The sequence below is a fragment of the Carettochelys insculpta genome, chromosome 2, assembly GCF_033958435.1.
Source record: "Carettochelys insculpta isolate YL-2023 chromosome 2, ASM3395843v1, whole genome shotgun sequence".
NCBI classification, from domain to species: domain Eukaryota; kingdom Metazoa; phylum Chordata; order Testudines; family Carettochelyidae; genus Carettochelys; species Carettochelys insculpta.
This window is the reverse complement of record NC_134138.1, coordinates 232404941-232418590: the sequence shown is the minus strand read 5'-3', so window position 1 is coordinate 232418590 and position 13650 is coordinate 232404941. Positions and strand designations below refer to the sequence as shown.

Below are 13650 nucleotides of genomic sequence, written 5' to 3'. Positions count from 1 at the left end.
CGGCGGCGGCGGCAGCAGCAGCAGCGTGGCTCGTTACCTCCCTCCCCCCCCCGGCGGCACCCACCATTGCAGCTCCCGCGGAGGTGAGACACCTGTCACCCGACCCTGCTCGGCAGCGCACCCCCGCGGGGAGCCGCTCCGCCCGCCGCGACCCGGGGAGCAGCGCGGGAGGGGGTGGGGGGGCGCTGCGACGGGGGCGGGGGCGGGAGCGGGAGCTCCCCCCCCCGCAGCCCCGTGTGCGCGGAGCGTGTCGGCGCCCGGCCGCCGCTGCCTGCAATGGCGCTGAGCAGCAGCCGCGGCGTCGGAGGCTGCTGCCCGCTGGCAGGCTGGGGGCGGCCGCCGCGCTCTGCCTCTCGGAGCCGTGGGCTGGCGGCGCCGCAGCGCTGAGCGCGCCCGGAGCCGCGGGAGGTGGAAGGAGCCAGGCTGGTAAGGGGCCAAGCGCGCCGCGGGCAGCGAGGACTCAGGGCGCCGCTGGCTTCGGTCTCCCCCCGGGCTGGAGCCAGGGCGGGGGGTTGTGTTCGGGGGAGGCGGGTTACAGCCCCTGGATCACCCCGTGCTGCTGCTGGTAGGGTCCTGGGCCCGGACGCTGGGGGCGGGGGAGGCCGGAGAAACCGGTTCTTGGCGCACTTCCCCGTTCGGAAGGGTTTGCTCGGTGACGCCAGACAGGATCCTCTTACCTTAAATTAGGCGTGCCTCGTAATCCGTGCGACAGCCTTGGCGTCCGCGACGGGGAATGAATGGTGGCTTGGAAAGAAAACTACTCAATATGCCCTTCTCCGTAACTGTGCATTTAAAACTGACCCGCAGCATAGGCGCTGGAACTGGGACTCCTGGGGCAGCAGCACCATCCCCTGGAGTCAAGTGATTTCTGTCATATACAGGGTGTACAGTCTGGTTCAGTGGCTCTAGCATTCCCTCGATACTAATTGTTTCAGCCCCTCTGCACAGGATTTGAATCACAGCTGTGTGCAACCTTTTGCTGCTTCTGCATGGGTAGGTAGCAGGGGTTGAATTTGGAGATTCGGGATGCTCTCTTTCAGGGAGGCCGAGAGGGGATTGTGCATTAATAGCCACATAATATTGCATACTCTAAAGTAACCTCTCAGGCTTAAAGACTGGAGAACAGATGTGTGAGGTACTTGATCCTTAATCTTCCTGCTTTCAAGTGGTAGGTGTGACTGCAGTGTTGTAGCATTCCTCCCTGTGGCTGAGGAGCACAGCATCCCGCATGCATTGCATCTGCAGCTTGCAGCAGTTAGTGGTAGGCTCAGAGAAAAAAAAGAGCAAACAGAGGATACTAATCAGAGAGACTTTGCTTTCTGTTTGTCACCTGTGGTTCCCTTGCAGTTCTCTGAGGTGATGTTCGGGCTGGAATCAGACCCAGTTCTCATCCTTTGCCTTAAAGACCACTCAGAGCCTTCTCTACTCCAAACTGAGAATTTCCAAATTCACCGTGGTGCATCCTGGAACTTTCCATGTGGTTTATTAGATTTAAAACAGTCTTTTTGGTTTGATGATTCTGGGCAAGCAGGTGTGACCTGAAGATTGAGAGATTTAGCCTGTAGCTCCATTTTTGCAGTAGGCTAGACGTTTCTGTGCTCTTTGCTGTGCTAAAATAATACAGCAAGTGGAAAGGGGGTAAGTCTTACTAAATTTCACTTCACTATTTTAAACACAGAATTATACCTTTTGGGGGCATTTTTTAAAATTCTTTCAAGCTGCTGTTCCAATGTTGAATTATTGTATTCTTCGTAAAATGCCATTCAAACATATTGTTATGTAGCTCAGAGAAAACCTAGGTGAAATTGAAAATGTTAGCAATTTAGAGAACCACAGTCATCATGTTTGCATGAAGTATTTCGTGCCCAGACAATAACACAGATTTTAGTTCTGTTTATTTTGTCCTTTACTATCTCCAGTGGGGAAAAAATTGACTTCAATGAAACATTGGTAACATCATTTTCCTTGTAATTTTATTCTTTATAATGTGTGTATTAGACACATTTAAGTTATAATATGTTTGTAGCATACATATGAATATCGCAAAACTGCCATGTTTCATTGTCTCGTAGTGGCGTGTTAATACAATAAACTGTTTCATATCCAGCAGCCCTGGGACTGGGAAGTTGCCAGATATGCAAATATTCTGGATGAGAGAGAGAGGAATAACTAACCGTGCATAACACTAAAGAAAAATAAAATTAGATATTAAGAAACAAATAAAAATGTAAGGCGCGTACTTTATTTACCAACAACAATAGTATTGTACGCTGTAAACTTATACTGCATTTGCTGTGTTTACTTGTATTTACTTTCACTATAATGTACCTTTGGAAAATGCAACTAAAATTACTTTTGGTTAAAATGCTGGTTATTTGGGAGTTCTGGGTAATAGAATTCCAGATATGAAAGAGTTTACTGTAATTATTACTTCAAAGGAAGTTTATCTTTATGTGAGTGTACACACCTTTTCAGACTTTTTGTTGACTCTAGCAAATTGGGTCTGCTTTAGAATTTTAATATACATGTGTTTGGTTTTGGTAATGATGCTGTGTGAAGGATGAATCCTTGTATGTGTTTTATGGTAACTTCAGTTTTGATAAAGCAGTCATTGATTAGATTTGAAGACCTACAAATGCCTGATTTAATTTTAAAAGTTGTACTTTTTCTTGCAGGTTAAATCTACATTGATTTGAAGAGCTTTCAGTCTTGCCACTTGGTTTGGTGTCACGGTTGCTTAGACAGTATCTGTCAGAACACTTACTAAATATGGCTCTGATGGAGACCAGTGCCATCTGAGAGGCCCTTTCTTCTGAACCAGAATCTCACTCACTCAGAGTGGTATATCAGTCACTATGTACATTGGTTTTGCACTCCTGAGGTAAAGATGATGAAAACAGAATCTTCAGGAGAAAGATCAACCCTCCGAAGTGCCTCTCCTCACAGGAATGCATACAGAACGGAATTCCAGGCACTAAAAAGTACCTTTGACAAACCTAAATCAGATGGAGACCAAAAAACGAAAGAGGAAGGAGAGGCCTCTCAGCAGAGCAGGGGGAGAAAATATGGCTCAAACGTCAACAGGATTAAAAACTTATTTATGCAGATGGGCATGGAGCCCAGTGAGAGCACTGGAGTTACTCCTAAAACCAGAGGGAAAGGTGGTCCCCTGTCTCCTCAAAGAAGAATTCGGCCCAAAGAATTTGTGGAGAAGACAGATGGTTCAGTTGTAAAACTAGAGTCTTCAGTTTCAGAAAGGATTAGTAGATTTGATACTATGCATGATGGCCCTTCCTATTACAAGTTTACTGAAACTCGAAAGATGTTTGAACGAAATGTTCATGAAATGGGACATTCCAATCGCTATTCCCCAAAGAAAGATAGAGTAGTTTCCAATGAACTCCAAGATGAGTGGTGTAGCTCAAAGTCTAATAGAGGCAGCACTGATTCATTGGACAGTCTTAGCTCAAGGACAGAGGCTGTCTCTCCGACAGTGAGTCAGCTCAGTGCAGTATTTGAAAACTCTGATTCACACAGTGTAATCATTTTAGAAAAGCCAGAAAACAATGAAGAATATTCTGTAACTGGTCACTACCCGCTAAACCTGTCATCCACTGTTGCAAATCTGTCCTCCTCCACTGTTGCAAACCTTGATGGATTCAGTCCCTTAAAAGATGCTAATACCTGGTCTTCACCAGACAAGCAAACTACAAGTTCAGTATCTGCTGAGACCTTTCAGCAAAATAACACGTCTTCAACAATAAGAGAAGAAACTTGTAAAAGCACTTTGCCCGTGTCAAAAACAAATGAAGAAATAAAGAATAAAGAAGCAAGTTATGATACTGTAGATACCTCTGCAGAAACTAAACAAGAATTAGGCAGCATAATTAACAGGGAAAAGCCTGAAGAATCCTGTACCAGGACTAAAGAAAAAATAGATTCTGAAGTTTCTTTACAGCAGACAGAACATTCCCAAAATGCAGAGAGCACTGGAGCTGCAGAAATACCAAGACCATTGGTAGCAAGTGTTGGTGTTGCAGCAGATGCAGTTTCAGATGCTACTGAGCCCTGCTATAATGATTCAAGTGGAAAGGAAGTCCAGGAAGACTTGAATAACTTTCAGAGTTCTCATGTATATATGCATGCTGACTATAATGTCTACAGGGTGCGATCAAGGTATAGTTCTGACTGGGGAGAGACCGGAACGGAACAGGAGGATCAAGATGACAGTGATGAAAATAATTATTACGAACCTGATATGGAATATTCTGAAATTACTGGATTGCCAGATGAAGATGAAATTCCAGCAAACAGAAAAATTAAGTTTAGCGGTGCTCCAATTAAGGTAAATCTCCCACCCCCAACCTTGAGTCTTATTTGAGCTTAATTTTGTTCCGGGTAGATTTTTGACAGCTGAATCTGGTTCTGAAAAGATTGCAGAAGTCCTTGAGACATTTTTGTTGTTGTAGCTGGCAAGTGAGTGTAATTTCAATTGATTTAAAGGAAACAGATTTCTGATGACCTTGTCTCATTTTCTAGTCTATTTTATGGTTGACTAAACCAGCAGAAATAGAAAATAAGTTTTAGGTTTGTGAAGCTGTGTAATCGAACATATGCTTTCTGGTTTATAGGACTTTATAAATAGCATGGTGAAATATAAAAGTTGTCCATTTTGTGACTAACATATTTGTACTGTTTTTAAATTAAAAATAACTTCTGCATTCCAAACAGCTGCTCTCACTTTAAAGCACATCTGTGAAGAATTAAAGTTACTGGAGTGAAATATTGTAGGGTATGAAATATAACATGCTGTTGATCAGCAATTGTGATCAACTAGTATTGTTAGATCATTTATCTTATTTATCAGCATCAGTAACATTTAGTTGCTAGCTTCCTCACCATTCAGTCTTCGTGAATAAGTAAAGTAGTTATTAGTATACAAGCTTTAGTGTCTTACGTATGATGACATAGACACTAAAGTTAATTTAAAGGTCAGTCCACTGAAACAGATGATGTAAAAATGCTGTTGAACAAAACACATAAGAATGTGGACTGCTTTTAAGTATGTTGAGTTGGGGAAAGAGTAGGGGACACAGTGGCTAGTTGCAGCAGCATTTTAGCTCTCAGAATCAGGACTAAATTGTGCATAGATTGCCAGTAAAGTGCCTTTCATAATCTCATCGTAGTTACCAATGGACATCTATCCACACTGAAAAAACACTAAGCTATTTGGCACACCTGACTGTCTGTAAAGAACCAAATACTTGACTGATGATGACTAAAAGTAAAGTAAAATTCTTTTCTGAAAAGTGATACTGTAAAAATGATTTCCCCTTGTGTGTTTCATCTTTTTCCTTTGTGTATTCTGAGACTACAATTACTTAGTTTAGTGTCAAAAATAAACACTTCACAACTTGTCCTATCCCTGTGGCTCCAGCTGCACTAGAGTGACCTGCATTCTATTGTAGTTCATAGAAAACTACCTGTGTTGATGGGATAAACTCCAGTTACAGGACCAAATTCTGTCCCCTGGTACATGTATTCAGTCCCATTGAAGATGCGTCTGATTTTTCCACTGCCTTCCCCCTTGTATAGTCATTTGTATAGTCATTCATATAGCTGTGAAGAGTGAATGTTAAACATTACCATATTAGAAAGGGAGCATTTAAAGCCCATTTTTACTAGTGTAAATTGCTACTTAAAAAGGAAAACAGTGCTCAGTTGGACTGAAGGGGCTGAAGACATATTACAGGACAGAATTTGGTCCTGCAGTTAGACCTTTGAACCCCATTGAATGCAATAGGATTAAGCAGGTACGTATTTGGGTGGAATGAATTTATATTGATGGTGATACAAGAGTCAGGAAGAACACGTCTTAGTATTCACATCCTAGGATAAATTCGCAATGTTGTCATGTAGAAAAAAAGTCTCTTTTTTTTTATTTGTGGACTGAGCAAATTTGATCAAGACATTGCTATGTGACAGTGAAGTGTCAGTCATTAAATTTTTCTCAAACTGAAATGCACTTATGAAAAAAATATATAAGACCAATAGAAGTGTTTCCATAAATGTGTTTTTAAAATATCAGTGCAATCTTTTGTTTTAAACAAATGAACATTCCTCTCCCATGGTTGAAACCTAAACACTGATCATTAAGAATCTGAAAGTGAAACTGACTTAATTGATTTTTATTGTCTGAGTTGCAAAAGATGTCAAAAGTAATTAAGAACATCAATAGAAAGAAACAACAGGATTTTAAAAATGAGTTCACATTTTAAAATTTAAAGGGTTTAATAATGTGGTTAAAAGAAACTTGTGCAGTGTGTGTCCCTGTCAAGCATGTTAATACTGTATTTTGTAAATTACTTGTGAATGAAGCAAGCAGAATCTGGCCTTGTAAATGTAAAAGAGACCTTTACCTTGTACTCGTGGTTCCATGAATAAGACCACCTTAATAACAAAATATTAAAAGACATTATACTGAGATCTGCTTTGCAAATGCCTTATTTGCACTTAATTTTTTGAGCAAAGATTTCAACAATACAAATTCAAGAGGTTATACTACTGTAGATCATTTACGTAATTTAGCTAACTTCTATTCCAGTTTTGTTATAAATATGGTAAAGAGGGTAACCTACTACAAGGGTTTCTGGGGATATCTCTAGGTGTTCTAATAGGCAAGACTTTTTAGTTTCCTGGAAAATTTACAAATTATGGAAATGTTATTCTCGCTCTAGATAATCCATTGTGCAAAAATAGCAAAGGACATGTTCACAGTTGACAAACACTGTTTTTTTATATTTTTAAACCTATTAAATTTCTTTAGATGTTCTTCATTCTTTCCATTCCTGTCTTAGAAATCTTACTATAGTGAGCTATAGGGCTCTCTGTGGTCCTGAATGATTGTCTCATGCAATTGAGAAAGGCAGCATGATTACTTTAAAAATATTCCTGTTATTTGAACTCTAAGATACGTACACCTGTTGTAAAAGAGAAGTTTTATTTCAGTTATGTTCAGATAGTGTTATTTATAGCTATGTTATGTAATGATTGCTGTTCCTGGGGGGGGGGAAAATTCTCAAGCCATATATTTGTAAGTGATAAAAGGGTGTTGACATTAAAAAAACAAAAACAAAAAAACCCCAAAACCTACTGTGTATAGTCTGTTTTTCCTTTTATATTTGATCCTATTTTCTCACATCTGTAAACTTTACACTTCATTGACAAAGGTGTGTGTGCAGTAGTGGGCTATCTGAGAAAGCTGCATTCTGCTAGCTATTTTCAGAAATCTGAAATTTCTACTTTCGGTTATGACCGGTTATTAGAAAGGGACATTTTTGATTTGACCTTGAAGAAATAGGACATAGACCATTTAAATTCAGTAACAAAACTTCTGCAGTGGGAGCAGAATTGGGTCATGTTGTCCTTAAATGCTTTGTTCCAATATTTCAGTTTTATTACTAATCTTATCACCATTATTGTTACTATAAAGCATTCCCTGACAAGCTTCTGTTGCTCTTTATTTTGGCCCTGAGCATCCACTACTGTGGAGAGGAGTAAAATTGTGGTAAAAACTGCACTGGGAAAGTACACGTGGAGGAGAATATGGTTTAAGAGAACCCTGTGTAGTTGTTTTTTGTCCTATCTGCAAAAAATTTTGTGATGTTTCTTGTTCATGTGAAAAAAAGGAAGAGAACCCGTGGGAAGGCTTTTCATAAAGAGCCAGAACTACTGTAAAAGTTTTGGAAAATAAATACTGCTTGCTTACTCTCCCTTCTTCCCTCTAGCACATGCTGGAATTCCCTTTGAGATTATACTCTGGCTCTGGGGCTGTTCCTTGTGGTGTAGATGTCTGGCCTCAGGATGCTGCCTGAGATCTAGGACCCTCCCATCTGATAGGGTCCTAGACCCCAGGCTCCTGCCCACGCCCAGAACTCTGCATTGTAGTGAAACTGCCTGAGTCCTAAAAGCCTGCTTAGGCCAGACACAAGTTTTTAATTTCAGTGTGGACGTTCACAGAGATGTCAAAGAGCATGGCCTTGGGCTAGGGGAAGTAGGTCGCAGCCTACCTGGACATGTTGCCATGCTTGGTGGGTGCGGGTTAGAAGGGAAGTTGGAAGGAGAATATTTCCGTGTAGGTAACATGGAAATGTGATTTTTCTGGCCTCCATTTCGTTTTTTCATCCCCATCCTCTGCCAGCTTCATATCCCTGCCAGTCCTGTGGACCAATAAGGGAGCAGTAGAGGGGGCAGCATACCTGCTCTGTACAGAAGCCATTGTGCATCAGTGAACTTTTAGTATACATTTGAGAAATATTTTATGTGGGTAGGTCAGAGGAATTGATCTACAATTGAGGGTAGTATTGGGGGAGCTGCATCAGTCGGGGGTATGAATAAAACCCACAGCCCTGAGTGTAGCTATGCCGACATAATACACAGCGTCGATGCGGCTGTATCGGTGGAAGTGTGCTTTCGTTGGTATAGCTAACGTTGTCTGGGGAGTTGATGTTTCTTCTTTCTTTTGGTGTAGACTGTATCTGTGCTACAATTCTCACTATATTATAGATGTACCATTGAGTCCTATGTTGTGTCAGTGACTGCTCTGTGTACTTAGGTAAATCTTGTAATCGCTCTGTGCATTACTTTTCACATCTTTAAAATGCAACTAATACTCTCATAGCTCAGTCTGTGTAATGTCAATTTTTTGCTGAGGGGAGCTTATTAATTAGTTGCCCAAAATCAGCATTAATTTGACGTCTTATACCATATAATCTTTACTAACAGCCTCCTCCCCAACATAGCTGATTTGAACTGTTAAGCAGTTGAGCTTCTCTTCAAGAAACTGAAACCATTCCTGCACACAACCCTGAAATGTAGCATTAAGGACTGCCCCAAATGAGAGTCCAATGATAGCACAGTGTGTCAAACTTCACAGTGTACTTCCTGTCCTTTTCTTTATGTTGTGGTGAGTGATGAAATAGTTCAAAGGCCAATGATTTAAACTATCCTCATTGGCATTCAGGTAAATGTTGCTAAATTAGGCACACTTGGGTCACTGTTTCAAGAATTTTCCAAACTTAGCAGCTAGAGACTTCAAAAATACTTTAAAAATGAGGAACAAGTTAGAGGATTGTGGCTCTTCTGCCTGTTCTTTGCACCACAGTGGGACATGTTTCACATTTTGGGAAATGCTGTAATATAGAAAATAAAATTAATAGATAAAATCCCAGTAATTTAAATAGAGTAAGGACAAAGTCCTGTTCATCTGCAAAGCAGAACAACAAAATAGCCAGAAGCCAGCTGCAAAGAGCAACGTGTGCAGAGTTTGAGGTACAGGAAATTCTGCTGTGGTGTGCAAGGGTATTCTAGTAGTTTACCTGGCCAGTGCAATTAAATGCTCTGTGGACACTATGTTTCATATCCTGAGCTGCACAAAGCATTCCCCCCAGTTCTGAAACTGTGTGGTTGTCATTTAGTCCCAAGTGAAAATTAATTTAGCTCCAGGACTATTTAGCTTTTAAAGGCCAGTTCAGCCTCTCTAGATTGTTGTGTGTTTGTTGGACTACAGCCGTATCACCTATGTTTGCTTTCTGGTGTGGGAAAGCTAGTTAAGCCTGTGTTAGGGCTGCTTTGCACTGCTCAAACTTTGTTTAAAAACACATCAGATAAGCCTACCATAGCCTTAAGGGACTGGAGTTTCTGGTCCTATGCTCCTAACCAGGCAGGATTTGTGGGAGAGTGTGAAGGTGGGCAGAAGTTTGAAGTGTGCGTAGTGATGCTCAAGACAGCAGACAGAGGCATCAGTTAGGTTCCGAGCTTCATTGTCATAGTTGCTGTCAGTGCACCAAAGGCTTGGTCCCTGTCCTGAAAATTGCCAGCAAAAAGAAAATAACTTTCAAACAAGTGTTTATGCCGCAAAAAGGAACAGGAGCTGTGAGATGCATTGACCTTGCCCTGTATATGACTGCATGTGCTGCAACTGCCTTTCAGGAGTATCCAGTTATTCAGTGCTGCCAAAATTGAGCAGACTTTTTGGCTAGGGCATGAAAAATAAATTCAATACCTGTTAGCTAAAGCACTGGCTCTCAGCAGTCAGGAAGAGGACAGGTTGTATCCCTTCCAGGAGTCTGATTTGTCTTGTGTGTCGTCCTCCCCCACGTTTCACATCACTTAAAAACTATTAGTTTACAAAAAGAGGCATCAAAATACAAAATTGTGTCTGTACAGTATTATTGTAAAATTGTTTGATTTCTCATTTTCCCATATAATTATAAAATAAATCAAAATATAAATACTGTACTTGCACTTCAGTGTATTGTACAGCTGTATAAACAAGTCATTGTATGAAACTAATTTATACTAACTTCACTAATGCTTGTTTTGTAGCCTGTTGTAACCTAGTAGGGTGGATTGATTTAAATCCAAGTGATCTAAATCACAATTTAAATCACAAAAAGAATCATTGATTTAAATCAAGTTACCCAAAAATCTAAGACTGATTGTGCTTAGAGTGCAGTTAGTTTTGGCATAAGCCCTATTGAACTCACTAGCACTTAATGTTTTTTGAGTAAGCAAGTGTAGAATGGGATTCGCTTGGAAAAGCTGAGTTGAGCTGAAGTAAAATAGGAGATAGACTTTTGTCATCACAATTATCGTCTGTGGCCATGCTGTTCCAAATTAAGGGGAGCTTATTGTTATACAGGAAGAAAATGGCACTCTGTGAAATGGCAACTCTTGATTTCTCTATCTGCAGCTTTCTGTAGTGTATACTTAGGTGACAGAGCTAACTGATTAAGCCATGAAGATTAGCTAAGATAAACTGTTTTTTTCTAGTATGGCTACCTCTCTGTTTTTTCTAGTAACATCCTACACATCAAACAGTTTGGGAATTTGCTTGTTAAATCACACTCATACTAACAAGTTTAGAGACACTCTGAAAGAATAGTGCATTGAAAAGTGTATTATTTAAATTACGTACCAGTTGATCCAGTCAGCCTTGTACACATCTTCATCCACCTAATTTTCTCACAAATGAGCAAGTTTCATTATATTTCATTCTTGCACCTAGGCCCTGCGTCATCAATCTTACACTGCTTACACTTGTCGCTTTTTTTTTAAAACCCAGGGAATGATTTTCTTCAAAATGTTCCCAGATAGGGTCTCTCGTATGCCCAGAAGCCATGACAGTTTTTCTATGGCAGAAGTGTGTGCGTGGGGGAATGTAGGAAGCTGTGTGTGTGCTGTCTGCTCCACTTTCCCTTCTATGCCGCCTCTGTCCTTTCCTATATATTTTGTCTCTGTCTTTAATACAGTGTCTTAATTAACTTCTCCGCCATGCTTGGCCGAGATTCACTACCACCTAAGCACAGAACAAAACCAATTCTATCCAGCTTTTTTTTGCACATGTTACTTTTTAGTCTGCTGAGAAACAGAAATTGGAAGCCTGGAACTTTGAAGAAGTAAGAGCTGATAGTTAGGCTGGACAGACTAGGGACACAGTTCAGTTGTATGAGACTGTAAATGTATGTGTAGCATGTTTGTGATGAGATTTAATTATAACTGTTATTTTTAAATGATAAATTTAGGTGTTTTATTGATTTTAAAAATAAAATCCAATTTAAATTAAAAATCTGATTTTTTTTTTAAATCGTTTATTTTTATCCACCTGGTAAACTGGGCAATAATCTAGATGAGTTGCTGTATCCTTGGAACACTTCTGTGTACCCATGTGGGCACGAACACTTCCAGATGAGAACCAGTGAGCTAAAGGGCTAGGCCACCGTTAGCCCAAGCTCCTCTGCTGAGTAAGCCATGGCTGCACAGCAATGATGCGTTGGGGGGTGGGGAGCATGAACACTTCCATTACTGGTAAGGGAGGTGTGAAAGGAAAAGTTTGGGTACCACTAGTTTAAATGGTCTACATCCAAGCCCCTTATTCCAGTGGGAAGGAGGGTGTAGTGCACTTTTAGGCCTGATTCTTCTCTGAGTTGCACCAGTGTAAAATTGATGTGATGGAGAATTTGGTTCTGCAACTGGCAGAATTATGACTATGATTATTTTATCCTACCTTATTTTACCCTAACAATCATTTCCTGTAAATCTAAGTTTCTGATATTCAGACACTGAATGTTCTCTGACAATGGATGAAAACAAGCAAAGACTGATTGGGGAATTCTGGAATAAACCGCGGTATTGGATCATAAACTAGTCTTCATGGGGAACATTACATAGTGGTTAGGGCTTGGGCCCTTCAGCATATAGGGGAGCTCAGGCCTTGGCTCTTCTATTCCAAGGTACTCCAGCCAGTGTTCTCTCTATTTTTTTCCATCTGTTGGTGAAAAAATAGAAGCTTTACCATCTTGGGCCAGAATTTCATCTGATTTTAAAGCTAGTAGAGTATGATTTTCATGCATGCATGTATACAACTGTGACCTGTCACAAATCTAGTAGGGCTAATTTTAGGTTTGCCAGCTTTGAGGGTATCCGTTTAATAGATTTCCTGTTAATAAAACCCAGCCAAACTGCTACTTCCTAATGTTCCCATTATTGAAATAGAGATCTAAAAAGAGGTGTTTGAAGGTTTTTTATATATGTGTTTAGATTGTATGAGAGCATACAAATTCGATGCAGATTTAAAAATAACATTTTAGCAGTGCAAAAATATAAAGCACTGGAAAAATCCATCCAAGTCAAATTTAGCAATTAAATATCAATAACCAAGATTATAGATAAAGTACAAAACAACCTATGGAAAAAAGGTTTGCTGGGTTGCCAAATTCACTTACGGTAGGGGCAAAAAGACTCTCGCCTTTTAAATTTAACTGTGGCCAAAACATGTTAATATGTATTCCTATCACTTATTTTTTTCTTCAGTACTTACAAGAGTTGAAGTTAGAACTCTGTGCAGGAAGTTGAAACCACATGCTGAAAGACCCAAGTCAAATTATTTCAGTGTAATTTTACATGGTACATTGTAATTGTACTGCACTACACTGCAAATGTTAGAAGTAATCACCGTATATAATGTACAGAATTGCTAACCGTTTCATCTGTGGACTTTTTTTCCAGTAATGATATAAAACAGGCACACTGTTAATTGCATGCTACTTAAGAGTGTCTGTTGGAAGGGCCAATTTATATTTCAAAAGATGACTAACAGCCAATTCATAATACATTTGAGAGATGATTAATAAGTTAAAAGGTTTTGGTAGCACTTTGCATTAAAAATTTTAATAGAAGACAATGGGCTTGTCCACACTAGCTCTCTACTTCGAAGAGAGCATGGTAAGTAGGGTGTTGGGAGTTTACTAATGAAGTGCTGTGGTGCATTCACAGCACTTCATTACGCAAATTCCCCTCCGCAGCAACCTCGAAGTGTTAAACTTCAAAGTGCCGGCTCTCGTCTAGCCACACCTCACCCCCCAGTACTCGAAGTACCCCAGGCACTTCAAAGTACCAGTGGGTGAGCTTTGTTTAGACAGGAGCCATCACTTTGACGTTTAACACTTCGAGGTTGCTGCGGGGGGAATTTGCTTAATGAAGTGGCGCATATGCACCGCAGCACTTCATTAATAAATTCCCAACACCTTACTTACCATGCTCTCTTCGAAGTAGGGAGCTAGTGTAGACAAGCCCAATAAGAAGTTTAAG

General features: G+C 40.4%; 1 protein-coding gene across 4 annotated transcripts in view; it reads left to right on the top strand.

Moving 5' to 3' along the window:
- The first annotated feature begins 375 nt into the window (after nucleotides 1–375).
- PPP1R9A (protein phosphatase 1 regulatory subunit 9A) overlaps nucleotides 376–13650 on the top strand; it is a 245320-nt gene continuing 232045 nt past the window's right edge. For all 4 annotated transcript variants that reach the window (XM_074984713.1, XM_074984711.1, XM_074984714.1 and 1 more), the window contains exons 1-2: nucleotides 376–426; nucleotides 2676–4345. In XM_074984713.1, the coding sequence (XP_074840814.1) occupies nucleotides 2888–4345 (1458 nt within the window). In that variant the 5' untranslated portion in view covers nucleotides 376–426; nucleotides 2676–2887. The remainder of the gene's footprint in view (nucleotides 427–2675; nucleotides 4346–13650) is intronic.